The sequence below is a fragment of the Artibeus jamaicensis genome, unplaced genomic scaffold (genome assembly GCF_021234435.1).
Source record: "Artibeus jamaicensis isolate MK-2021 breed Jamaican fruit bat unplaced genomic scaffold, CSHL_Jam_final contig_444, whole genome shotgun sequence".
In the NCBI taxonomy this organism is placed as follows: Eukaryota; Metazoa; Chordata; class Mammalia; order Chiroptera; family Phyllostomidae; genus Artibeus; species Artibeus jamaicensis.
The window spans coordinates 9,078,515-9,106,443 of NW_026521831.1; the positions used below are offsets into that span (position 1 = coordinate 9,078,515).

The following is a 27,929-nucleotide window of genomic DNA, read 5'->3' on the forward strand; positions in this document are numbered from 1 at the left end:
CACACAGGCTGGATTGATTGCTTATACAGTGGGAAGCCCTCGCCATCCGAGGAGGGCCAGCCCCCAGGACAGTCCTGTGCCTACCTGAGAGGGTGGCTACATTCACCCTCTGGGTAAGCGGGAAGCTCCGGGAGGGATGCTCCTGGAGGCCTAATGTGGTACCACACATACGGCCTGCCGATGACCCAGATCCGAAGTGAAGGCCTTTACTCATTGTGGCTGAACTCATGCCATCCTCTGGCCAAACTTGTCTTTCTCTTTTAAATCCCAAGTTCCGTAGCCATCCACCCCACCCCTGCCCCCACGCACCTTTGGAGGCATTGCTTTTGGAGAAAAAGAACGGGCGCAGGACTACCTTTCCTCCAGAGTACCCCGGGATGTCCCCTCTTTTCCCTGCCGCCTCCCTGTCCTTGGCGACGTGTCCAAGGAAACTGCACCCAGGAGAGAGGTTGGCCGGCACCTGCACAGGCCAATGTGCCTTCTAAGCAGGAGCTGCAAAGCTCTCGGTGGGCAGTGGAGTGGGCCAGGTTAGAAGCAGATGGGACTCAGAGACAAAACAGAACCCCAAGGGTGGGACGAAGGTTGGAAAGCAGGTAGGGTGGGGGGGTCCCTTCTGGCAGCAGATGGTAGAAACTAGGCACAGAGACGGAGGTTCTGAACCAGCGTCCAGAGCCCTGGGTGGACCCTGGTTCCAAAGGAACTAGGGTACCAGGGAGGGGATGTGGTTAGTGTAGGGGGCAGTGGGGACACAATATGAACCAGTTACAGCTCCAGTCACATCGGTTGGTGACAGCAGGTGCTTGTATAGGTGAGGACTCTGTCTCCACCCGTACACTTCATTCAGGACATGTCAGCCTCCAGCAGTGAATGTTCTAGTCCATCAGCCCATCACCCTGGGCATTGGGGAAGAGCTTTCCCGGGGCCATCAGGCTCCCCACTGACGGGTACCTGCCAGCAGGGAGGTCGCATTGGCCACTCAGCTGTGACCCATTCACTCACAGAGCTGCCCGCTCAGCAAAGGCCAGCCATGGCTTGGAAGAGGTGTGTTTACCCGGAGTTCTGTGTCTGCTCTGGTGCAAGTTGGAGACCCAGGGAGCTCCGGAGTCCTTGTGTTACTGTGTTACCCTAGACCTTGTGTTACCCTAGACCATAGTGCTACCAGCTCATCCTCACCTACCTTGCCCTTGTTCCTGACTCGTGGACACGTTCACTGTTGATGGGGCTGGCGAGGAGCCTGGTGGAGTGAGGCTACAGGTTCCTCTTACACTTTGCGCTGCCTCGTCCCTTCACAGGGCAATGAAACATTTCCATAGAATCTTAGAGTTGGCTCTTAACGTGGATAAAAACCCTGCTCGCTCTAAGCAGAAATTTCCTCTACAACTTTCAAGACAGGTTCAGGTGTTCACAGGACTGAGGTGGTCCGAGGAGGGTTACAGGGATATTGAGCCTTGCAATCCAGAGGATATCACGATCGCTGACACTCAGCAGGCACTGTCTTCACGCTGGTTCCCTGGGCTTCCCTTCGTGATCTCTCTCCAGAAGGGATGGGCAACAAGGATGCCGGGGGCGGCGTTGGTGGTTGAGAAGGAGGGTCTCACCTGTGCGCGTCTCTGTTGCCAGACATCGACGAGTGTCGCTATGGCTATTGCCAGCAGCTGTGCGCGAATGTCCCTGGCTCCTACTCCTGTACATGCAACCCTGGGTTTACCCTCAACGAGGACGGAAGGTCTTGCCAAGGTACGTGACCCGAACGGTGACTTGAACATGCTGTCTCATCCACAGTCTGACAGTCTGTGCTGGTGGGAAGTGCTGTCGTTAAAGGGCTTTCTTTCTGCTGGTCGTCTGTGCCTGCTCATCCCTCTGTGTCCTGAACAGAGGTTATCTGACCCATGTCAAAAGGTACGCTGGGCACTGCTGAGATGAGGAGCGTTGTCATCCTCCGGGAGCTCAGGGCCCTGTGCATTAGCTTCGCCCTGCAACCCGGGAGGAGTCCTGCTGGCTTTCTTGACCACTTAGAAACATTCTTGCATATCCTGTCGCCTAAATTCAATTCCTGGGGCCAAAGTGGAGCGGTCAGAAAGAACTCCTGACCCTGGATGAGTCACAAAATAAGCATGTACGCTCTTGGCAGGGGTGTTGGGGGCAATCACTGCAGCTTTTTCCCTTGGGCCTGTGCCAGGAGGGCCTGCTGCCTTAGCAAAGAGTCAGGTGGCAACGGCAACTTCCCTACTGCTCAGCATTCCCCACAGAAACAGAATGGAGCCAAGGCGTTTTCTGGTTTTCACATGATCTCTCCAAACACTGATAAGGAAGACAAACAAGCTACGTGCTTATTGTAGTTTCCCTCTGCAGGTTTCTTCTGCTCAGGAAATGAATGGGCGACTTTAGACTCGAGGAATTAGCGCGAGTCCCTCCCAGCCGCTGGCTCCTGCCCCCAGCCTCCAGCCGGGCCTCCAGCCCCTGGCAGCTGCTGCGTCCAGGGGGGAGGCAGTGCCAGGGGCTCAGAATGAGGTCTTTGTCTGGAGCCTGCCACCAGGCTTTGCGGGGCCCATTTCCTTGTCACCCCATCCGAGGTCTGGCTGGCAGGCTCCTGGCCAGCTACTTGGAGGATATTATGTCTCCATTAGTTTAATCGTATGGAAATCACTGGGTAAACAGGAAGGCATCAGCGTTAAGGAGTTTGATCCTGGGTTCTTTGGAAGTCTCTCCTCCAAAGCTGGTTCTGCGGATTGTTCCAAGAAGTCTTGATTGTGTTCCTCTCACCAGGAGAGGTCATTTTCTTCTGAGAGTGAAGCCAGGGCTGGGAGATTGAAGGAGCTGATAGAGCAGGGCCATCCCCGCCCCTTCATTGGAGTAGAAGTGGGCGAGTGGGCGCCTGGCTCCCTCGCTGCTCCCGGTATAAGCAGCTTAGGACCGACCAGGCTTCGCTGGGCCGAGGCCGGGGGCTAGATGTGCCAGCCCAGGTCCCCCCCCAGAGGCTGGCTCGGTGCACCCGACACCTCCTGAGGCACAGCCAGGCACGGCAGAGCCAAAAGTACCATGTGTCCTTGAGGCCTCTCAGGGACAGGCCTGTGACGAGGAGCAGACAATGCACCTGGCAGTGCCAAGTCCAGCAGCGGGCAGAGCACCCAGGCCGCACGGGCACTTGGCCACCAGGAGGTTGCATCAGCGGGGCCCGCTGGTGACATGGACTGTTCCCAACTCTGTGGAGCTTTCGTAATTCTAGCACCTCGTGCGAGGAAGCGTGTGCTTTGCACTCTTCCAGGCTTGTCACATCTGTTCGTCTCACTGAATGCTGACAATGGCCTTGTGGGGTAGGCAGGGCAGGTGTTTGTGGCTCTGCTCACAGATGAGGAAATCGAGGAGCAAAAAGGTTAAACAATTTGGCCAGAGTCCTTCAGCCAGGTGGTGGCAGAGGGGGGAGCAGATCCGAGCGCCTTCGCCTTCCTGTCCAGCAAGTGGGAGTGGGGTGCGGGCTGCTCCCCGGGACTCAGAAGGACATTTGGGTGTGTGTGGATCCCAGGGCTGGCAGGGAAGGGCAGCCAGCGCTCCTGGGGGCAGAATCCTTTGGGTCAGGGGTCCCCAACCTCCTGGCTACGGACGGGTACTGGTCTGGGCCTGTTAGGAACTGGGCCACACGGCAGGAGGTGAACTTGAACGTAGGCGCTGGAATCATCCCGAAACCATCCCCCCACCCCTGGTCCTTGGAAAACTTGTCTTTCATGAAACCAGTCCCTGGTGTCAACAAGGTTGGGGACCACGGCTTTGGGTCCTCATGCTGGGCAGAAACATCTGGGAGCTGAGAGAGTGTGGGACTCACGCTCATTCATCTCTGTGTGACCGGCGTCTGGCCGGAAGCCGAGCACGCCAGCCCCGTGCTGGCCAGGCCATTCTGCCCGAGCCTGTGCTCTGCGGCCTGGCGCAGCAGCCTCTCCCCCGCCTCCCAGGCGCAGGCCTCCAAGCTCCCGTGGGCACCGGCGGAGACCGGTATCTCGCCAGACCCTCCCTGCATGGCTGGCCATTATTTTTCTTTCTCCATATTGCTGTACAAGTGCCAGGAAGCAGGAAGTATGTGGGCATGGGATTAGCCCTTCACCTTGAGAAAAGCTTCTCAAGCTGCTCCCTGTGAAGGTGTTTAATTCTGAAAACACTCTAGTCTCTATTCAGAGTCTGAAGAGCTTTACTGGGACTTGTGAAGAGGATAGAAACTCTCTCAGCGGGAACTGGGGTCACTGGCATAAGGAACACGGAGAGAGTGTGCTTGGAGCTGGTCAGCCTGCTCCACCCTACGGCGTAGGAGGGCCCGCCTCCACCCTCCGGCCCCGCCACCTTCAGGAGCTGTGCAGAAAGAGTCTTGGGTTCTACAGAAAGACCCCAACTCATGTCCCAGTTCCATCTGTGCCCTTGTTATATTTGGACACATCTGTCAACCTTAAAACAAGTGTGAGCACCTTGCTGATGTGTAATTGGCATACAATGAACTGCATTGTTAAAGGTACGTGATACCATGAACGCTGGCATGTCCATATCCCACAAAAGCATCACCACTCTCAGATGACGAATATTCCATCCTTTCTAACAGTTTCTTATGCCCCGTTGCAGTCCTCTCCTTAGCCAACTACCTTATAACACGGGGCCGTGGTCCTGTGGGGGTCCTATTATTATCAGTGGTGTTATTTATGCATAATTGTCTTAGCTTGGGCTGCCCTGACAAAATGTCTTAAACTGGGGACTTAAACAACAGAAATGTATTTTCTAACGGTTCTAGAGGCCAGAAGTCCAAGGTCAGGGAGCCAGCATGGCCGGGCACTTGGGAGGGCTCTCTTCTTGGCTTGTGGACGGCCCGTGTCTCTCTGAATCCTCACATGGCTGAAAGAGCAAGAGCAGGCTCTCTGTGTCTCTTTTTAGAAGGGCACTAATCCCATTGGGATGTCCCCACGCTAGGACCTCACTTATGCTTAATTACTTCCAAAAGTGCCAGCCTCCAAATTCTGGAACACGAGAAATTAGAGCTTCAACATGAATTGGGTCGGGACATTCTTAGAATTGTCACAGTTATATATTTGTTTACCTGAATATCAAAGTCAATGGCAGTGAAGAGAGAGTTCATTGGGAATGGAATGTGGTAGGTGACGGGTAAGAGCAGATATTGGCTAGAAAGTCCTGTTGGTGACCTCGGAGAGTGGACTTCCTAGGAGGGTGTACATGTGTATGTGCATATATGTTCATGACATGTATACATGTCACTTCTACCCTGCCCACTTCTTGACTCCAGAGGGACATGTGGGTGGAGCCCCTGATTCTTCAGTGAACACATTTGGGGCTGACGTCTCGGTCTGCTAGGTCCCAGGTAGAGGTTGGTGTGCTTGTGGGTCTGGTCCCCCAGCCACAGATATTGTTGCTGGTACATTTTCTCATCTGCCTCGTTACAGCAGATGTTTTGTTGTGGGAATGGTCAGTGATGGTCTGTGGCTTTGGCTTTCCACAGATGTGAATGAGTGTGCCACCGAGAACCCCTGTGTGCAAACCTGCGTCAACACCTACGGCTCCTTCATCTGCCGCTGTGACCCAGGATATGAACTTGAGGATGACGGAGTCCGCTGCAGTGGTAATGATCTTTATTTAGCATCGGAGATTTCCACCTGCACTGGGGACCCAGGGGTGGCGGGCGGGGGGTCAATGGCGTTCTTCACAGGTGTTTCCTCTCGTTTCCCAGAAGCCTCTGCAGTTTGGAACATTTCCCGGTGCAATGGGGTCACAACCACACAAAACAGAGATGAGTCAGTGCTTGAAAGGTGGAGTGGGGCCCACCTTCCTTGTCATTTGAGCCCAAATGCAAAAACCCATGGAGCTACCTTTGAGGGTCCGAGATGGGGGCGAAGGAGGGAAGAAGGCACCCAACTGGTGTGGGTCGTCTGTCCTCATCCACACTGACTCGCGTCCTGGGGACTGCGGAGACAGTGCTGGCAGAGGCAGCGGCCCTGGTCTGACAGCTCACCTCACAGGGCCGGGTTGGGAGAGGTGGGTGTGGGGTGAACGAGGTCAGGCATGGAAGCGCAAACACTCGGTGAACTTCTAAAATCTCTGCAATACTCGGTGCTCAGCCCCAGGCACGTGGTGAGCATGCAGTAAGCAGTTTTGAGATCAATGAGTGAAGGACTGAAGAGTGAACCAATGAAATCTTAACTCGTTGTGAGAACACAGACCTGATGGCTCAGCCGACCTTTTATAAATGCCTTTCAAGCCCAGGAAGCTGACTGTCTGCTCATGCTAGATTGTAAATTCTGTTATAATTTTCTTATTAACCCGTGTAATAAGAAACTTGTAAGCTCCTTAAAAAACAGGGACAGCCTCTCCCTCATATTTATTAGTATCCTGCATAGAGCCAAGCATACTGCTTTCATTTTCTTCTTTTTTTCCCCCCTTTTTCTCTGTTTTTGGTTTGTTTTGTTTTGTTTTTTTGGTAAATGTTGAGTTGAGCTCTAACCCGTCCACTTTTGGCATTATCAGCAGTCAGTGGTAAATGAACACGGTCCAAATTAATAATGCTCCGTTGTGCTTTTCAGAGTAAGTGGGCCATGCCCTCGGGTGTGACGATCTTTTTGTCTTGTGGAATGGAAAGTTTCCTAATCCTGGGTCTCACTGTGACAGAAACTAGCCCTGTCGTGAATGGGGCTGTGTGAGAGGACAGCAGTGCTCTGGGGACAGGGTTTCCCTGAAACAAATGGGCACCTCTCCTGGGGGCCAGGAAAGCCGGAGCAGCGAGGGAGCAGAGATGGGGAGTCTTACACCCATTCAACGTCAGTCCCAGAAACCGAAATAAAATACCCACAGGCATGAAAAGCCGCTTTCTTCCTGGATTCCAGCGCCCCGCTTGGCGCTCTTTGGGGAATCTGGGCTCAGGAACGAGGGGGTGGGACGTTTGGTTGGGGAGGGGCCCGTCTGCTTCTCCAAAATTCCCAGCGCATCCCCAGAGGTTCCCCGAGCACCCGGTGGAGTGGCTCTGGAGCCGGAGTTCGATTCCTGGCTCTCCCGTCTTGTGCTTTCCCTGGCCGGCTCACTTCCTAAGGCTCAGTTCTCTCGTTCATTAACAACAAACGTGTGCCCCCGAAGGGCGGTCACACAGGTAAAGCGACATAGGCGTACCTGAGTGTCATTACAAGGTCACGTACTTTCTCTGAGTGTATGTAGGTGGAAGAGGCCTCTAGCTTTTCGAGCAGTTTTCACGTCCTCGGTGGTTTGGCAAGCGTTTTCGGCGGATTTCTTGTCCCCAACGTGGCTACCTCCTCCACGTTCCTTAAACTCAGAGTGACCTTGACTCCTGGACACCGGGGGCTTCAGGGCTGGCCTCGGGCAGCAGTGTGGCAGCGAGAGAGTTCGTTCCCTCTTCCCTCCTGCGCAGCCCCTTTCTCTGCTGGTCATTTTCCCCAGGAAATGTTACCCTCTGCTATCACGGCCAGTGTGGCTCCCCCGTGCAGCCTGGACCCTCCCTCACTGTGTCCCCCGTCCCTCAGGGATTTGCGAAGCTGAGCTTATCCCAGAAACCACGGTGGGTTCTCACGTGGATGAATGAAAATGGCCTCATGTGAGCTCCCGGCCGGAAACTAGGCTTATATTACATTGGGTTGGCCAAAATGTCTGTTTAGTTTTTTTTTTTTTTAAGATTTTATTTACTTATTTTTAGAGCGATGGGAAGGGAGGGAAAAAGACAGAAGGAGAAACATCCATGTGTGGTTGCCTCTCACATGTCCCCTGCAGGGGACCTGGCCTGCAACCCAGGCATGTGCCCTGACTGGGAATCGAACTGGTGACCTTTTGTTTCACCGGCCAGCACTCAATCCACTGAGCCACACCAGCCAGGGCTATTAGTTTTTTCTGTAAAAGAAAAGACACATATTTCATTTTCACTAATAAATTTACTGACTTGGATATTTTGAGTATGTCGGCTGTCTCCCACTATTGGCTTCTAGTGGGTAGAGGCCAGGGGTGCTGCTAAACACCTTCCCGTGCATAAGACAGCCCCACAGCAAAGGATTATTTGGCTAAAATGTCAGTGGTACCAAGAAACTTTGGAAACCACTTTTGACTCATTTGATCAGTCATAGCACCTCCTCCGTTCACTACAGAAATCTTTCTTTGTGTTTCAGTTGTGTTTTTACCTCTCTTGAAATAATAAAGGCTAATACACCAAAAACACTACTTTCTTCCATCTTCAATATTAATATGGCTGCACAAAAATTCACCAATTTTTTTAAAATTTGCTAATTTTTTAAAAATTCGCCAACTTTGTCACGTTTTTTGAAATGCCTGCTGATACAACAGCTGTCACAGTGCAATCTAACAAAAGTGTTTTGGATGACGTTAAAGACAACTAAGCAGCACTAGAGCCAGGGTCAGGAAAAAACTAGACAAGCTTTTTGGCCAACCCCATATTTTGGCTCTCTGGCCTGGGGCTGCAGACCCTGAGACAAACTGGGTGTGAGTGTAGGGCCCCTTCCTGCCCAGTGGGAGGTGGGCGGGTGCTGCCATCTCTGCCTGCACAGGAGCTCACCCTGCTCTGGGCAGTCCCCCAACCTCAGGACCCCCCAGATGCTCCCATTTTGAGTCCTGAACGTGATGGGCTCAGGGAGACATCACGGCATTGCATTGAGAAGCGTAGGATCTGGAGGCTGGCCGGGTTCAAATTCCATCTTTACTGGTTACCCATTACCTGCGAATTCACAATTTACCGCACTTTCTTAAGCCTCAATTTCTTCTCTGTGAGATGTGGCTCCTAATAGCGCCTCCTTCCGAGGGCTGAGGCGAGAATCAAATCAGATGAGGCAGGCAGAGCAGTTAACTCGGTGCTTGGCTCCTACCGAGTCTGGGGAAGGGCCCAGGTTCACACTGCTCCTACTGACGACAGGGAGGAGTCTGCAAACTGACCCATTTTCAGCCTCCTCGGACCCACCTGACCCCACACCAAGCGAGAGTTCTCCACAGCAGTGCCAAGCAATAGAAATAGAAGGTGCCCTGCAAGCATGACATGTATGTGATCCGCGGAGAGTGAGGCCCCTCTTTGTTCTGATGGGCTGGGGCCAGAGGCACGGGCTCCTCAGTCTCCCAGGGGTGTGGGGGAGGGGGTGCAGCAGAGCAGACCCCTCCACGCATGCTTTAACTTTCAAGTCAGCAGCCCAGTTCTGCTGGCCACGACCCATCTCCTGAAGATCCCCGGAGAGCCTGGGAGGAGTTTTTCCTCCTTGGATGTGAGCAGCATCGGCGTGTGACCGGGGTTCTCCGATGGCGGAGAAGCCTCTTCCTCTGCTGACGCCCCCCCTGGGTGACTCCAGCCATCAGTGGGCTGTTAGAGCAATCCGAGGACATGCCACTTGGGGAAACTAGTGAAAGCAAGTTTTCGGGAAACGACGAATGAAACAAAAACATGTTTTCTTTGGCGTGTTTACTGAATGACGCTCAGACGGGGGCTTTGTTGCCAGACTCCGAGTGTGATAAAGAGCTGGCTTTGCTGTGGCGCCTGCTCCTGCATCAGCAGCCACGGAGGCTCCCCGTCCCGTCCCCACCTCTGCAGCCGGACAGTGGCCCAGCGCCAGGTGCCCGGGTCCCAGAGCCCTCCTGAGGCAGGCAGGCCGTGGAGGGACGCTGTTTCCACCCATCCCATGCCACTTTAGAGATTTCTCATTCCCGGAGGTTTCTGGACGTAATGAAGTTTTAATACTGGGTTGGCCAGAAAGTCTATTTAGTTTTCCTATAAAATAAAAGACACATTTTTTCACCTTTTCCAATAACTTTATTGATTTGGACATTTTGAGTGTGTCAGCTATCTCCCACTATTGGCTTCCAGTAGGTAGAGGCCAGGGTGCTAAACATCTTCCAATGCATAAGACAGCCCCACAGCAAAGAATTATTTGGCCAAAGTGTTAATAGTACCAAGAAACTTTGCAAACCATTTCTGACATGTTGGATTAGTCACAGCATATTCTCCATATACTGTACAAATCTTTCTTTGTGTTTCAGTGGCATTTTTACCTTTCTTGAAATAATCAAGTGTAACATGCCAAAAATGTTGTGTTATTTTTTTCCATCTTTAATATTCATGTGGCTGCACAAAAATTTACCAATTTAATGTTTTTTTAAATGCATGCTGATATGACAGCTGTCGCAATACAATCTAACAAAATTGTTTTGAATGAAGTTAAAGACAACTAAGCACTACTAAAACTGTAATACAGAGAAACTAAACAAACTTTTGGGCCAACCCAAATATAACGGACACCCCTGGCCTTTTGGGTGTGTCCCTTTTAGTTGTAACTTTAGGAATAATATTGTTTTTCAACTTGGGACGATTGGTAAAGTTGCTCATTCAGAAGACCAGGACCAGTGAATGATTTTTGGATCCAGGGGATGAGGTCTATACCCAGAAAACTGCAGCAGGCAAACAAATCTCACCTCCAGACTCAGGGGGTAGGTTCACCTATGGGGCAAAGTGAATCAGCAATGACTAGATAATGTAGCAGAGCCAGAGGCGGAGGGTGTAGGGAGCCCGATGGAGATAGGTTTTCCCTCCCTGAGGACATAATTCTCTAACAATTAGGGCTATCCAAATATCAGTGGGCTTCCTCGTAGGTAGTGAGCTCCCCATCTCCAGAAGTATTCAAGAAATGAATTGGCAACTTCTCAGCAGTAAAACTCTCACATGAGTCAGAAGGGTGTGGAAGCTGGATTAGATGGCCACTAAGTTCTCCAAGTAGTCTGTGATTATAAACACCAAGTGTAACTTGTCACCCCCAGACATGGATGAATGCAGCTTCTCTGAGTTCCTCTGCCAACACGAGTGTGTGAACCAGCCCGGCACGTACTTCTGCTCCTGCCCCCCTGGCTACATCCTGCTGGATGACAACCGCAGCTGCCAGGGTAAGGCTGTCCAGAGGACTCTGGCTGTGGGCGATGTAAGGTGGGGCTGCTTCAGGATGCTGTCTCCTGGGGAGTCCTGTGCAGTTTTGGGAAGGTGACATGGTAAGAGCATGAGTGGCTGTCTGTGGCCCCCAGAGCGGCAGGCTCTGGGCAAGGTGCTGCAGCCAGGGCCTTCCTGCCCGGTGATTCATCCTCTGGCCCCAGATAGGACATGGCCACTCTCACTCCTAGAAGTGAAGTCTGCAGAGAGATGGCTTCCAGAAGGGCTGGTGCTGCCTCCCCAGGCAGGTCTCTGCAGGCCACTGAGGACTGCTCCTGCCCTCTCCAGGACATCTGTGGCCTGACCCACTGGGGCTCGGGCTTTCTCACGGCCCCTGCAGGCCCCTGGTCATTTTTTTCCTACTGACTTCCTAGAGAATGGGTGCCAGGGAGACCTCACGCAGCTGACTGCTCTGTCCCTCAAAGGGTCAGGACCCCAGGCTGTGTAAGGGGTGGGTCTTGTTCAGATGGACTGCGTGGCCCAGCCTCCAGCCCTGTGCTCCGCCCTGACCCTGCACCAAGCAAGCATTCTCCACAGCAGCACCAAGCAGAAGGAATGTCATGTGAGCTAGGGGGCTAGCATAAATGACGCCCCCGTTTTTTAATCACAAACTCTTTTATTACAAAATTGTGAGCGTGTAATTCTGTAACATAACAATGTCACACACAAGCACACCATGTAAGATTTTAGATGAAATGTTGAGATTAAAACTATAAATTATTACACCCATATTCTTACCCTACCAACCACATTCCAGCACGCATTACTTCTTCCGGACCCTGTACAATTTAAAATTTCCTAGTAGTCATGTTAAAGGAGTAATTCTTTTTAGGTAAAAATAATTTTACTTCTTAATTTCTTTAATTTTTTCTGTACTTGAACAGGTACAATTAGATTTAAGATTATATTTTATTTCATGCGATATATCCAAAATATGATTCCCACATGTACACAATATAGGGATTATAAATAGATAGTTTACACTCTTCTGCACTAAGTTGTCCCATGGGATGTGTATTTTCCACCCACCGCACGTCCCACTGTGGACTCGCCCCCTTCCTAGTGCTCAGCAGCCACGTGGGGCCCGAGGCTGCCATGTTGGAAAGGGCCGCTCTGTGGTGGGTCGTGGGCAGCGCTCACCCGGAGCCCAGGCACAGGGCCAAACGCCTGGGAAGTACTGCCCTGCCTCAGCCTCTCGTCCCCCCTGCCTTTCAGACATCAACGAGTGCGAGCACAGGAACCACACGTGCACCCTGAGTCAGACTTGCTACAACTTGCAAGGGGGGTTCAAGTGCATTGATCCCATCCGCTGCGAGGAGCCTTACATCCAGATCAGTGATAAGTAAGTCATCGCTTCCCCTTGGGAAACAGGGATGTACATGAGGGGCCTGGTCAGGAGGCTGCCAGGGTGGCATAAAGGAGAGAGCGTCTGCCAGCGGGCTGGGGGGCCTGGGCTACTGCCACCCTCCACCCCCACACACACACGGTTCTCGGTCACTGGCCCACTCACGCCAGAGCTATATGAAGATTCTCCAGGGGTCGTCCAACCTCGTTGGTATCTCCGGGCCACACCGGAAGAGGAAGAGTTGTCTTAGGCCACACATTAAATACATTGAGACACAGAATCACACAAAAAAATCTCATACTGTTTTAAGTAAATTGACAGTGTTGTGTTGGGCCACACAACCATCCTGGGCTGCATGCGGCCCTGGGGCCGCAGGTCGGGCACCCTACCAGGGCTAACGGGACGGGAGGCCGAGCTCACAAACCTCCTTTCCCTTTGATAACGTTGTGCTGGATACAGGGGTCTTTTCAGAGCCAGGCCCAGCTGTCCTGGGCATGGGGACCACATGGTGGTCTTGTCGGTCTGATCCAGCGGGTGGCGCGAGAACCTGGCTTTCTGGCGAGCGCCGGGTGAAATGGTGGCGGCCCCTGTCTCTGGACTGTGCTGTGAGTAGTGAGGGCCAGGAGATGGTATCAGAAAGTTCTCAGGACTCGAGGGTACTTACCTTGCTTTAATCATTTCCAATGTCATCATGTTCAACATTTTACTAAACCACCAGATGGCAAATATTAGAGCCGAGGGTAGAATTAAATCGAAGACCTCTCCAAAGTAAAAGCACTAGGACAGTGTTTTTCTGTGCGTGGGCTACTAGGAGCACATTTTCCTTCTTTTCTTCTCCACTTAACCACCTCGGCTCCTCCTCAGGACACACACACACACACACACACACACACACACACACGAGCGTCCTCCCTCTGCCCTCCTCTCCACTGGGGGCACACTGACTGCCCTGAGCCCTGGGATGAAATGCACATGCCCGCGGTGTCCTCTAGGAATGCAGCACCCAAGGGGGATGTGTGGCTTACCAGTGTTTCCCTCTCTGACCAAAACTAACAGAAGACAGAGCAGCAACAGGCAGGTCCTGCAGAGACGCCTCTGCTCCTTGCTGAGAGCTGTGCTGCCCAGCAGCCCTTTGGAACTGGCTCTTTGATTTCTGGCTCCAGGACCCTTCAAGGCAGAGCAGAGCTTTGGGCTGTGCGCACCGGCTTCCATTCCCAGTTCGCTCTAGGCATCTCCAGGCTGCCCTTGTCCATGGCCGGGAAATTGTCCCGGTTTGACCCAAAGCACTGAGCTGGCGTTACTGGCGAGGTCCCTGGCACGCCACTGAAAATGTTCAGTGACTCCAGCCACCTCTCCCAGCCCCTTTCCTCGTCCAGGTGTCCTGTACTCCTGCCAACCCGCACAGCACACGCCCTCGAGCGTCCAGCCTCCCGGCTTTGGTGCACACATTTCCTGCCTGTGGAAGGCATTGCCGTCATCGCCACACGGACAGATCTGCCCCGTCTTTCAGATCTCAGCCCCATGCCGCCTCCCGCAGCTGTTTGTGATCCTCTGCAGCTGGGGGCCATCACTCCTTCCTCCCACATCTTCTAGGAAACCATTCTTTATGTGACACGGGACATTTTAATGTGACCATTTGGCACCAGGCACATTGGACTTGGCAATTTTGATGCGGCCTTAAAGAACAAAACTTCAAACATTGTTTTCCACATTCATGTAGTCGAGCTCCTGTTATGCGCCAGACACTGGGCTGGGTGCTGTGGGCGCTGCTCTCATGGCCGTGGAGGAGAGAGACATTAAACGTGCTGTCGCAAGTGAACACACAGCTGCGTCCGATAGGTTGTGAGGGGTGCTGCAAACAGGGAGAACAGAATCCACAGAACGGAAGGTGAGGTTGGACCTGGTCGAGGCTGGGAACTTGTGAGCCCTCCCGAGGAAACGACACGTGGGCTGGTGTGGGAAGGAGAGTGCAGGTTAACGTAACAGACAGTTGAAGTGCAAGAGGAGCGGCATGTACACAGGCTGCAAGGCAGGAGTGACCTTGATGTCTTCAGGGCGTAGAAGGGGCCTGAGTTGCTACAGCCTTGTGAAGAAGTGGACAGCGACTCGAGGGGAGGTTAGAGACATTGACAGAGGCCAGAGCCCAGGGGCGTCTCCGAGGTGAAAGTGGGCAATTCGTTTCCATTCATCTCACAATGGGTGGCAATTGTGGCGTCCTTGAGCCAGGTCGAGACATAATCTGATTTAGGTGACAAAGGGTACTCTGGAGTGGGCTGGAGAGGGAGACCCATTAGGGGCCATCACAGGGGTCTGGGTGAGACAGTACAGGGGCAGTGGGGATGGTCAGACAGAAGTGGCTGGATTTGGACGGTATTTTGGAAGTAGAACCAATAGGTTTTGAAGGTATTCAGTAGACTGGGAGTTAGGGGAGAGTGGCAGACACGTGACAAGGCTCCCTTTCACTCTGGCCACCAAGGTTCATATCCACAGGTGTCCTCATCCTGCTGTGAACGCTGAGCCCCAGCGGAGTCTCAGGGGTGAGGCCATAGATGGGAGGTGGTCAGGACTCAGTTAAGGGGTGTCTACAACAGGCGCTCCATAGGAATCAATGGTTTTATGTTATGACGGTGCTCCTCCTTGTGCTCCAAATTCGCTGCTCTGGATTAGAGACATTTGTGTTTATGATTTATCTCCCCTGGTAGAAGGTAAAACTATGTGAGGTCAGGATCTTATTTACCATTACAATTACAACGTGTCTTAAGGTTATGTCTTTTTAAAAATAGCATAATGTATTGATTATGCTATTACAGTTGTCTCTATTTCCTGCCTTTGCCCCCCTCCCCACAGCACCCTGACTCCCCCAGGCAATGCCTCCACCTTTGTTCATGTCCATGGGTCATGCATATAATTCTTTGGCTACTCCATTTCCCATACTGTACTGTACACCCCCATGGCTATTCTGTAACTGACCTTTTGTACTCCTTAATACCCTCACCTCTTCACCCTTTCCCCCACACCCTCCTCCCATCTGGCAAACATCAAAATCCTCTCCGTTTCCGTGATTCTGTCTCTGTTCTTCTTGTTTGCTTTTTGGATTCAATTGTTGATAGATTTGTATTTTTTGCCATTTTATTATTCATAGTTTTGATCTTTTTCTTAAATAAGCCCCTTTAACATTTCAAATAATAATGCTTTGATGATGATGAACTACTTTAGTTTTTTCTTATCTGGGAACCTCTTTAATTGCCCTTTGATTCTAAGTGATAGCTTTGCTGGGTGAAGCAATCTTGGCTGTAGGTCCCTGCTTTTCATGCCTTTGAATATTTCTTGCCAATCCCTTCTAGCCTGCAATGTTTCTTTTGAGAAATCATCTGACAGTCTTATGGGAACTCCCCTGTAGGTAACTAACTGCTTTTCTCTTGCTGCTTTTAAGATTCTTTCTTTATCTTTAATATTAAGCACTTTAATTATGATGTGTGGTGGAATGGGCCTCTTTGCATCCATCTCATTTGGGACTCTCTGTGCTTCCTGGTCTTGCATGTATATTTCCTCCACCAAATTAGGGGAGTTTTCTTTCATTGATTTTTCAAATAGATTTCTACTTTCTTGCACTTTCTCTTCTTCTGGGACCCCTGTGATGGAAATGTTGGAATACTTGAAATGTTGGAATATCTGAGAGGCTGCTTACAATATCCTCATTTTTTAAATTCTTTTTTCTGCTTGTTGTTCTGATTGTTTTTGCTTCCTTATATTTCAAATCATTATTTTGATTCTTGGTTTCATCCACTCTACTGTTGTTTTCTTGTAAATTGTTCTTTATTTCAACTAATGTATCCTTCATTTCTGACTGGATTTTTTTTAATGCTGTTGAGGTCCTCACTAAGTTCCTTGAGCATCCTTATAACCAGTGTTTTGAACTCTGCATCTGACAGATTGCTGATCTTCATTTTATTTGGCTCTTTTTCTGGAGTTTTGATCTGTTCTTTCATTTGGGCCATGTTTTTTTGTTTCCTCATTTTGGCACTGCCCCCCCCCCCCCGACATGTTTGTTTCTGTGTATTAGGTAGAGCTGCTATGACTCCCTGTCTTGGTAATGTTGCCCAATATAGTAGGTGTCCTGTTGGGTTTAGTAGCACAGCCTCCCGTATCACCCAAGCTGGGTGCTTGAGGTGTGTCCTTTTTGTGGGCTGAGTACACTGTCCCCTTGTCACTGAGCCTTGATTGCTGTGAACAGGTCAGTGAGAGGGATTTACCCAGCTGAGTCTGCCTTTGCCCTCCATGGAGGATCAGTTGTGTAGCTTTGACTTAGTCTGTAGCTGTCCACTGTGTGTGCAGACTTTGGAGTTTCCTGAGTGGTGCAGGCCAAGGTCAGCCCCCACCTGTGTTCTGGGGCCACCCTCCATGAACTATAAAGCAATCTGAGATGGCTGCTATTTGTGCTGGGCTTGGAGATTCCCAGGCAAAGCCAAGCTATAAACCTAGGCTGGCTGCTGCTAGTGCCAGGCCTGGGGCCACTTAGAAAGATGCAGTGGGGCTAGAGGCTCACTGAGACCAGCTGTTGCTTGTTGAATAGGATTTAGGAAGTTGTGAAGCATGAGCCAAGACCAGCCATTCACAGGGAAAAGTCACATTTGACAGCTTAGTGGGCCCCAAATGGGTAATTTGGGTGGGGTGGAGTCTCAGAGGATCTCCAGGGTGGGGCAAACAGTGGTAGCCAGGTTGATGGAGTCTCAGATATGGTATCCGCCTGTCAGCTCTGCGGCTCTGTTCGGGGAGTGTTAAGACAAGGGACAGTGGCCTCTGTCTGCCTTTCTGTCTGGGAGAAAGCTGTCCCTCAGCTCTTGCCTTGATGCCAAACACTTTAGTTCCTCCCTGTATGTCACTGGTGCTTTTTAAGCTGCTACCCTGGTGCTGGAGCTCAGCAGGAGTGAGTCTGAGGGAGTCCATGTGTTGGTTCTTTAAGGGGAACTGCTTGGGACTCCAGAAGTTTCTTCCACTGACTCCATCCCTGCTGGTTTTTGTAGCCAGAAGTTATGGGGACTTATCTTCCTGGCCCTGGATCCTTGGGCTTGGGAGGCCTGGTGTGGGGCTAGGACTCTTTGCTCCCCAGATTTCCTTCCTGAATTTTTATCCACCACATGTGGATGTGGGACCAATCTCTTCCAAGTCTGTGCCCCTCCTGCCAGTCTGGATGGATGCAGTTTCTTTAATTCCATAGTTGTTGAACTTCCATTCAACTCCATTTATGATGGTGGTTCTGTATTTTAGTTGTAATTTTGATGTGGTTGTGCAAGGAGGAGGCAAACCCTGTTTATCTATGCCACCATTTTTCCTGGAAGTTCTTGATTTTGTGTCTTAGAGGGAATTCTAAGCTCTTGAAAAGATTAAATTATGCTGCACACCGACTAAGCTAAGCGTGGCAGGGCACAGAAAGGACCACCGAAGCCCTGTCAATCTAATGTAAGTTTTCACTAGGAAAATTTCCCTTTTTCTTTATAAAAATAAGAAATAAAATTTCTTAGCATGTACAGCTGGCAATGTGAAGGACAATACCTTGGCGACACATTTTACTAAGTACACGACAAATGTGAGGTGTATAGAGAATGCCCCAGGACTCCAAAGCCAGACATCTGAGGTTCACACTCCAGTGACAGGAATAGCTGCTTGGCCAAGAATGCAGGCCATTCTCTAGGAAGCAGAGAGCTCCATTGCATGCTGGAGAGTGTTTCAGTGACAGCCAGGCACGGAGCGGGTCTGCCGTTACAGCTTTGCACACAAACAGTGGGGTGGCCTCCTTCTCAGTGCTGAAAAGGGAGAAGCAGGTATGACCAGTGTCCCGAGAGGGCTTTCCAAGTTCTCACACAATCTCCCTTCTCAACAGCCGCTGCTTGTGTGCTGCCGAGAATCCTGTCTGCAGAGACCAGCCCTTCACCATCTTGTTCCGGGACATGGACGTGGTGTCAGGACGTTCCGTGCCTGCTGACATCTTCCAGATGCAAGCGACAACACGCTACCCTGGGGCTTATTACATTTTCCAGATCAAGTCTGGGAATGAGGGCAGAGAATTCTATATGCGGGTAAGAGGGGATGGCGGGTGATGGTCACTCTCCCCAGCGATGATGCATCGTGTTGTCCAGCCTGGCACGTGCTTCTAGAAGCAGCTCAGCGTGCCGCTAGGAGGGGTGGGTGTGAAGAGTGAAGAGAAGAGCGGAGGGGGGTGAGGACTTCAAGGTTCTGGTCCTCATCTCCCGTGTCTTTCTTCCTACAATTCTGTGGGAGGGGCATTTACATAGCCTTTTATCCATCCACTCATTTGACGAATGTTTATCAAGTACCTGCTCTGCACAACTGGAAACGGAGAGCGTAGCAGTTGATAAAACACCCCCAGGCCTTGCCCTCCTGGCCCCTACACTGCGGTGAAGGTGAAGGTGCTCCTCGCAGGGATGGGCTCTGCCCGTGTTGCCTGATGCAGTAGCAGTTGGGCTAAAGTTTAAACGGATTGAAATGAAATCAAATAATAAATTAGGTTTTTCTGTGGCACTAGCCGTATCTTGAGTGCTCAGTAGCCTCATGTGGCTGCTGTATTAGCTCAGACATAGAGCATTTCCGTCATCGTTACAAGTTTTATTGAAAAGAACTGACTTATCCATGTCAGTAAAAATTGCAGAGCACATGCCCTAAAATGCATTTGCTTTTTTGTGAATTCCATTCATGTAACAGTGCCATTTATATGACTGAGCTTTATGTCCCATAACTTCTGGTGTGACAACACCTGTATTTTTTTGTTTTAAAGATTTGATTTATTTATTTTTAGAGAAAGAGGCAGGGAGGGAGAGAAACATTGATGTGCTAGAGAAACGTGGATCCCACACCCCCAGCTGGAGACCTGGCCTGCAACCCAGGCGTGCGCCCTGTCTGGGAATCAAACCGGTGACCCTTCGCCTTGTGGGACAACGCCCAAACCACTAAGCCACACGGGTCAGGGCAGTGAGACCTCTTCAGGGACCCCTGGCTTAGATGCTTTTCACATTTCCATGTGAATCTGGGCACTGGTCCAAAAAGTGGATTCCAGAGCTTCATCTCCAGAGAATCTGGAATTATCTGAATTACCCAGAATAAGTCAGAATATGGTGGCCGAGACCTGGCACATCAGTTTCCTATGGCTGCTGTAGGAAATCACCAAAACCTTGGTGGCCTAAGACAGCAGAAGTTCCCTCTCACGCAGTCCTGGAAGCCAAAAGTCGGACCTCCCTCCCACGGAGCTGCGATCAGCATGTTGGCAGAACCCCGCTCCCTCCAGAGGCTCTAGGCAAGAATCCATTTCCTCTCCCCCTCCAGCTCCTGGTGGCCGCCAGCGTTTCTTAGCTTGTGACCACATCGTTCCAGTCTCTGCCTCCTTGGTCCCCAGCCACCTCCTCTGTGTCTCTTATCTTGACCCTTGTGATTGGACATAGGGCCCACCCGGGTCATCCAGGAGGAGCTCTGTGTCCGGGCCCTTTACGTAGTCACACCCGCAAAAGTTCCCTCTCCTTTTTCGGTGACATTTATAGGTTCTGGGACATAGGACCTGATATCTTGGGGGGGGGGGGCATTACTCAGGAATCTGTTTCTGTCGATTACAGTGGGGAGTCCCCCTGAGTCACTGTGGGGAGTGAGGCTCAGGAAGATAGGCTGTGAAAGTTTATCCACTGCGGGGGCAGATGGCCCCAGGGCCTGCAGAGGACCACAGAGCGGAGCTCTCTACCCCTCCTCTCCCAATGTCCTGGCAGAATCTTCCAGTCCTTGCCTCTGGGGATGAGCCTGCCTGAAAACAGGGAGGTCTCAGACACAGAGGTCAGGGCAGATTAGAGAAGGTCTCAGGCGCTGGCAACATGCCTGCATCCTCACTGATAAGTTTTTGGCAAGACCCCAGCAGGGCCAGGTCCATGGGATAGCATGGCCTGCCGAGCCAGAATCTGTAGACCAGCTTCACTGGCTCGGGGGCTTTGGAAGAAGATGGAAGGAGCTGAGGAGAAAGGAGCTTCTGCAAGATGAAAAAGATGGAGCTGTGTTTATGTCTTTTCCCCAAACCATAAGCAGCAGCTGTTCGTCAGCATCCCACATCTGGGAGCTTCTGTGGGCCTGCTGCCCGTGGGAGCGGAAGGCTGCCTGCTGACCCCGCTGGGCTGGCCTCTCTCATCTGCACAGATGCAGCGGGCCCCTCCTGGGGGCTTGAAATACCATCTCTGATGCCACCTGCCTCCGTTCCCGCCCCCTCCCGCCAGCAAAATAACAGATCTGCAGAAGGTGGTCTTTGCCAGGCAAGATTTCTCCCGCTAAGATACCACCCACTAAAATCCCCCAGTGTTCCCTGTGTGTCTGACTTTTAAGAGGCACCCGGGATGGTGGGGGAGGCGGATGATCCTACACCTGGAATGGACAGGTGTGAGGGCTCCTTCTGGAAGCTTCCTCTACTGCCCAGATTGTCACAGCAACTAGGGGACCCTTGGAACTCACAACACTGAGCTGTGTGTGGCTTGTGCCCTCTCTGAGAACATTGGGAAAGACCCCGATTCTTTCGTATTTATTCAGAGGAGGAGGCCAGGGTGCTGAGGGAACCTGGGGACTTGGTACTCGCTCTGAGAATGGCTGCAGGGACTTAAAGACAGGAAGGTGGCTGCTGGCTGGGACGGCCCACGGGCAGCACCTGGGAAAAGGGAAGGAGCTCAAGGCGGGGAGCCTGTGAAGAGGCCACGGGCGTGGGAGGAGGAAGACAGGCAAGGCAGGACGGCCCCAAGTCCAAGCCTCCCAGAGTTGCAACACCCTCCTCAGGGCACATTTGAATTTTTATTTTTTACATGGCTTTTTTTACATATTTATGGTAGAAAAATGAGAATATTCAGATTAACCCCAAAGTCACAGCGTAACTAATGGGTTAATGTTGGCTTACCCGTGTTCCTAATGCTGGCTCCGGAGCCAGGCCGTCCGGCCTCAGTTGCGGTTTGCAGTTCCCCAGCTGCGTGACCTTGGCCACATTACCCAACCTCTCCAGCCTCCACTTCCTCATCTGCGCAGACAGGGTGCTGGTGACAGTATTTACTTTAGGATTAGATGAGATCACGTCCTTGTGCAGCGCCTGGGACACAGAGTGCCTTCTCGTCAAACGACTGGCATCGGGCGAGGGGGAAGCATTCGATAACTTTCTTTTTCCCACCCTGCCATCTTGAGCCCAGGCACCCCGGGAGACACCTCAGGTTAAACCCATAGGGCTCACAAGTGCTTTCAGTTACAAGTGAATCGTTTCCTCCTCCACATCCAAAGTCCAAGCTGGTTTAAGTGGGAACTTGGACCTGTCAGTCTCTCATCCAGTGTAAAGGTGGGATTCTGGAAGAATCCAGGGCGTGGTTCTGGAGGAGTGCTTGGCTTCTGTGCACCGTGCTCTTCCCCTGCCCCCACTGACTGGTGCTGCCCCTGACTCCTCCTCCAGGGTGGGGGGGCAGATGGCGGAAGGGAGAGGGTGGGGCCCAGGTCTTGGTCATTGCCATGGCAAGCAGGTGTTACTGGGCTCTCTGGGGCAGAGCCTCACATGCTCTTGCTTTGGGTGGATGTTTCGTGGGATGTTTGGAGATTTCCCTGAGAACTGAGCACTGACCATTCCCTGGTGTGGGTGACAGGGCCTCTCACCCCTCTTTCTGGTGTTGCATCCAGCACAGAGTTTCCGGGGGCAGGGTCGCCACCTCACCCTGGCAGGCAGACCTTACACCTGGGCTTCAGGACACCAGCAGCCGGGTCCCTGCTGCAGCTGCTGTTGACTGGGGTGTGAGGCCGCTGTAGGACTCTCTGGGTTTCCCCAGGAGGGACTCAGATACTGCCCTCTGCACCCTGAAATGTCAGGGGACCCACACTTCTGAACAGTTCTCTTGAAACCCTCTCTTGCTTGAGATGGGGACTGATACAGTATATGTTTATAGGTTGGAGGTGGTCACAGAGGGAGAGAAACGGATCTGGCTTGGGGCCACCACTTTCCAAGTCCTATAAAACAGAACAGACACCACACAAGTCCTCCACCGTGCTCAACAGCTTCAGGCACTGTGCCCAGGGTTTTCCCACAATCCCATGTGCAGGGCCTGCCTGGCCAGCCCAGTTTACAGAGGGGAGTGCTGAGGCACAAAGAGGCTAAGTAATTGCCCAAAATCTCAGTCGGGAAGCCCCAGAGTGGGATTCACATCTGATGGTCTGGCAACAAAAACTCTAGACATGCTCTTGTATTTCTGTTTAGGATGTGGGGTATTTTTACTTACTCTTCTAGCTTTGGGACCTCAGCAGAAGTTGAGAAGATGAGAAAAGTCTGCTGTAAGTCTAGTAACAATGGAGGGTATCCAAGAAGCATTACTTGCTACTGCATTGATGGGGTGGTTCCCGCTGCTGCTGTTCCTGCTGCAGTTAGGAGCCTGTGAGCTCCGGGGCCCAGCAGGAGTCAGCAGTGCTGCCCACGGGCCTGGAGCATCACGTGGGAGGGCAGCTGATGGCCGCCCGGCTCTCCCACCCTGAGGTTCACTGGTCATATCACAGACACTCGGGAGAACTTCATCTTACCCAGCAGGCAAACCCCATTCACGTGCACACGCACATGCACACAGACATGCATGCATGTGCGAACACACACACCCATGTGCATGCACACACACCCCCACCTGTACCTGCACATGCACGCATGTTCCTTTCACAAGCCCTAGTGGCAGTCTGTCTCACCCTGAGCCCTAGATAGAGGACTGGTGATTGGTTTTGGCCAGTGATGCAGGGACTTGACTGGAACCAGAGGAGGAAGCGCAGTCAAGGGGTTCGGGCTTTGCCAAAGCGTGTTCAGCGCATGACGCCTGTGGGTCAGGTGGCAGGGCCAGGGAAGCCAACTTGCCATGGTCTGGCTGCATGCTGTGCATCAGACAGTGCTGCCCCTCAGGCTGGTCCAGAACAAACCCAAGCGTGTGGGAGCAGGGCCAAGAAGACATGCTCAGGTGTGCTGTTTGCAGCCCATGCCCACTGTGGGCGACTCCGTGGGCACCCGGTACTCATCCCTCCTTCCTTCGCCAACAACGATTCAGCACCACCCTGTGTGTGGCTTTGGGTAGGCACGTGCGCTCAAGAACAAACAGGACACGGCCTCTACCCTTGAGGAGCCCACACTAGAAGGAAGGGAGGGAGGGACAGCCACGCAGACACTTACAATGCCAAGGGGGGACTATCAAGTAGAGTTACTGCTGGGGCATCGGGAAATGAGGAGGCATCAAGACTTCACCATAGAGCGTGGTGGTCAGAGCATGATTTTTAGAGTCAGCTCTGCCAGTACCATGGGCTAGTTGGGCGACCTGCTCAAGTACACTTAACCTACTCATGTGGGGTGATGAGGGTCAAGTAGGAGACGTGTGAAAGGCCGTGGCCAAATGCCTAGTATCAACCCCTCCACCACTTCTGCTCACCTGCACCTCCATTATCATCATCACGCATCCCCCAACCAGCACCCACCACCACCTGCACCACCACCATTATCATCATTTTGCTCTGTGACCACCAAGTCCACCAATGGCCAGGGGCTCTCAGGGTCCCATTTCATTAATGCCCTGACTCTGCCCTAAAAGATGAGTGAGCGGTGTGGGGGCACTGCCCTCAGCTCCCCTGGCTGGCGCCTGAGCCCTCTCTGTGCTGTGGGCAGGCCTTTCTCAGGAGATCAAGCTCCCTGGCCTCTGAAGTTACTTCCAAAGGGGAGAGACAATGAACTTGTCGTACTCCGGAGACTTTTGCTGGGAAAGCCCAGAGACACAACCTGGAAGTTTCTAGTTGTTCCACCCCTGCTCTGCACTCTGTCTCTCTGCCTTGAGAGGGCCACCCACAGCTCAGGGTTCTCAGCCCTCGGCCTTGGTTCATGCAAACAGCGAAAGCTGGTGGGATATTTATGCACGTAAATGCTGCATTTCCCTGTGCGGCTGTGCCCTGAAGACCTGGCCTGGGGCTCTAGGTTTTGCAAGAGTTGACAAGGAAGTCCGTGAGATCCTCTGCGTGAGCAGGTGCCAGTTGCGTTGGTGCTGACGTGAACAGAGGGAGCTGGTGCCAACAGGAAATTGGGTCAGTGGACAGTGGAGGTCTCAGTACCTGGCTGACACCTGCCTGCCAGCCCCACCCTTGGCATACCTGTGGAGCTCTTGGGGATGTCTAGAGCCTTATAGGAAGCCCTCCCTTGTGGAAACAGATAAAACACCCGTGGCCAAGTTTCTTGATTTGCAGGGCCCATTGCTTTGTTCCTGGGCACAGTGCCAGGCTCTGCAGCTTATAGGAAGCAGTTGCCCAGCACTCCCTCATTCCCATGCAGTGTCCGGTCCAGGGGCCCGCTGCCTGGCCATTTCACGGAACCTCGAGCATCTCCTCTCCTTAAGGGCAGGGCTGGGAAGACAAGTAAAACCCACCAGTCTCCTCTGATAATTGTGCAATGCCATAGCCTGGGGCTTGGCGTCGGATGGAAACTCCTGAATGAGCTCCTTTGGCTCTGGCCCTGGCCAGCCGGGTGAGCCTGAGCAATTATTAACCCTACTGGGCCTCAGCTTGCTTATTTTTAAAATTGGGAGATAATGAGATACCTTTAATGTGGCAGCCAGGATCTGTGCTTTTATTTATTTATTTTAAATTGTTATTATTTTAAACCTCACCTGAAGTTACGTTCATTGATTTTAGAGACAGACAGAGGGGGAGAGAGCAACATCAATGTGAGAAACACCCATCGGTGGCCTTCTGTGTGCCCCCACTGGGACTCAAACCTGCCAGCTCGGTGTGTGCCCTGACCAGGAATTGAACCCACAACCTTCAGGTGTAGGGGAAAGTGCTCCAACCCACTGAGCAACCCGGCCAGAGTGGGATCTGTGCTTTTAGATGAGCACTTCTCAGTTGTTAATGTGCCCACAAATCACCTGGAGATTGTGTTAACTACAGATTCTGGCTCAGCAGGTCTCGGGTGGGGCCTGGGACCTTGCATTTCTAACAGGCTCCCTGGTGCTGCCGAGGCGGCTGGGCCAGGGACCGCGTTGTGAGCAGCGAGGCCTTCCCGGGTTTTCATGAGGGTTAAACACACACGTGTGCACAGGAGGGGCCAGAGGAGGGCCTCGCCCAAGGTGGGTCTCCGCTGACGTCAGTCTGCTCTCCCTCCCACCTCAGAAATTGTGGGAAGAGCTTCAGTGGAGAAGAATGGTTCACATGAACTTGTTAGGACCACGGCGGTAGGGTTGTCACAGGGAGTTGACAGCGGTGTCTCTGCGGGGGTTGCCCATTGCAACCACCTGGAGACTCATCATCGAATTTCGGTCGCCTCAGGCGTCATCGAAAAATCCTCTGAGGCACAAAATCCTGGAATTGGTGCCTGGAACCTTTAGTTCAAAAAATGTGTCTGAGGTGCTTTGGAGTCTGTCGACCTAGAAACCACTGATCTGGCACAAACCCTCGTTGCAGAGCTGGGACTCCGAGAGGTGAAGTGACAGCTTTGGGTCAGTTTCATCACTTACTCGTTCTTTCATTCGAGATGTGTTTACTGAACACCCGCGTGCCAGGCACCACCGTGGTGTTTAGGGGACCCAGTGGTGACAAACCTAACCCTGATCCTGGTCCTATGGAGTTCATGGTCTAGTGGGGACCTAGCCTTTGGACGTGGGCCAAGTAAATAGTGTGGACAGTGGTACATGGTAATGATTATTTTCCATTCTATGCAGAATAGTAGGTGCAATGGCAGAAGGCTGGGGGGCAGGTGGAGGGAGGCGTGACTTCCATCAAGGGAAGCAGGGAAGGCTGCTCTGAGGAAGTGATGTTTCTGGGTGAGACCCGAAGCATTAGCAGGAAAGAGCCAGCTGGTTTGTGGGCAAAGCCAGGGAGCGCGTGGCACCAAGGGGGTGCCAGTATGACCATAGTGGGGAAGCAGGAGCACCCTAATTAAGGCTGCAGAGGTGGGCTGGGGCCAGACCACCCCAGGCTTCTACTTTGGGGATCACGTGAGAGACCGTGTGTCCTGATGGACAGCCGTCTGCTTTCCTAGCCTTCTCTGCTGTTGGTGACACTTCCGGGGTCAAGCTTACTCTTCCCCCTCACGTTGGTCAGATCTTCTCTAACTAGTGTCATGGGTTCTGTCCACAGCAAACGGGCCCCATCAGTGCCACTCTGGTGATGACGCGCCCCATCAAAGGTCCCCGGGACATACAGCTAGACTTGGAAATGATCACTGTCAACACCGTCATCAACTTCAGAGGCAGTTCCGTGATCCGACTGCGGATACATGTGTCGCAGTACCCGTTCTGAGGGCCCAGGGCTGCAGCCTCTGACACTGCCTCTCAACAGCGCCCAGGGACAGGAAGAGAAGAGACGAGAGGGAGAACGAGAGCGAGACAGACGTCAACGCCATTCCTGCTGAATGTTTCCCAAGGAGACAGCCCGCTGTCCTGACCCCACCCATATTATCATAGACCTGATGTCCCGAGGGGTGCACTGGCCCCCATTTCCACAAAGCAGTTATCGAAAAGTATTATTATTGGCACCCTGACCTGAGGTCGACGGTGATTTTTGGAGCCCTTCAGTTTATCTTCTTATTTTGTAAAGAAAATAGCTTAGGCTTGCTGGGGTCCAAGTCCATGTTCAGAGACTGTGAACAGCGCCCTCTCACCTCCTCCGTGCCTTCTCTCTCTCGCTCGCTCGCTGACTGCTGCTTCGCGAAGGCCCCGAGAGCTCATGCGGATGCTGTGTGTAGCTAGTTTGCTTCTTGTATGTACAGAGCAGGCGATGGAAAGGAACCACTGCAGGATCTAAGGGTTTTAAAGAGTCTATTTCAAAACCATGTCTGGTATTTTCAGCCATAAAAGAAGTTTTAGTTCTCCTGAAATTTGTATAACTATTTAATCCTTTATTTTTTTGTTCATTTTGAGTTTTTTTGTTTTTGTTTTTTGAAATAACAAGTGGTGGAATTCCTTCAAAAGGCCTTCAGGCACATGTTATGTTCTGTCTTCCCAAACCCAGCCTCCTCTCCGTTTTAGCCCGGTGTTTTCTCCCAGGACCCCTTCTTTAAACTTTCTTTAAATTTTTTACCCAACTGGGTTAGAAGGCAGAGGTCTCCAAACTGATTAAATATTTGAAGAGATTTTGCGTTTGGTTCCTTTTGACATCCTAGGTGACTCAGCACTTGCGGTTGGTTCTAGCTGTCTTTCAGCCTGTTTGCTGTACTGGCTTCAAAAGCTCTTCAGAGAACTTGACCTTCGTGACTCAGGCAGGTGATGGGGACAGGGGAGCAGAATGGGGGTGGAGAAGTTAGGGGGAAGCATGCAGCCTGAATCCTATTTCATTTGATTAGAAAACTATCAGCTCCTCTGATATGTGGGTTATTTCCAAGGACTTTTTCCAGAGCAGGAATCTATTCAAGTCACTCTCAGTCAGTGGTCCCTCACCTTGCCTGCAGAGTGGGGGGGACGAGTGGGGTTTTTAAGACACAACTAAATTCCTGGGCATCACTCCCAGAGACTCTGATTGAGTTGGTTGCAGGCGGGGCCCAGGCATCAGGAATTTTTAAAACTCTAATGAACAGGTGGAGCTGAGAACACACGGTAATGAACACTATGAAGAAAGGGAGACCAACGT

At 52.0% G+C, this 27,929-nt stretch overlaps 1 protein-coding gene across 2 annotated transcripts in view; it reads left to right on the forward strand.

Moving 5' to 3' along the window:
- FBLN5 (fibulin 5) overlaps positions 1 to 27,435 on the forward strand; it is a 72,422-nt gene extending 44,987 nt beyond the window's left edge. For both annotated transcript variants that reach the window (XM_037130248.2, XM_053666031.1), the window contains exons 6-11: positions 1,621 to 1,737; positions 5,489 to 5,608; positions 10,789 to 10,911; positions 12,167 to 12,293; positions 18,178 to 18,373; positions 26,442 to 27,435. In XM_037130248.2, the coding sequence (XP_036986143.1) occupies positions 1,621 to 1,737; positions 5,489 to 5,608; positions 10,789 to 10,911; positions 12,167 to 12,293; positions 18,178 to 18,373; positions 26,442 to 26,603 (845 nt within the window). In that variant the 3' untranslated portion in view covers positions 26,604 to 27,435. The remainder of the gene's footprint in view (positions 1 to 1,620; positions 1,738 to 5,488; positions 5,609 to 10,788; positions 10,912 to 12,166; positions 12,294 to 18,177; positions 18,374 to 26,441) is intronic.
- Positions 27,436 to 27,929: the final 494 nt, after the last annotated feature.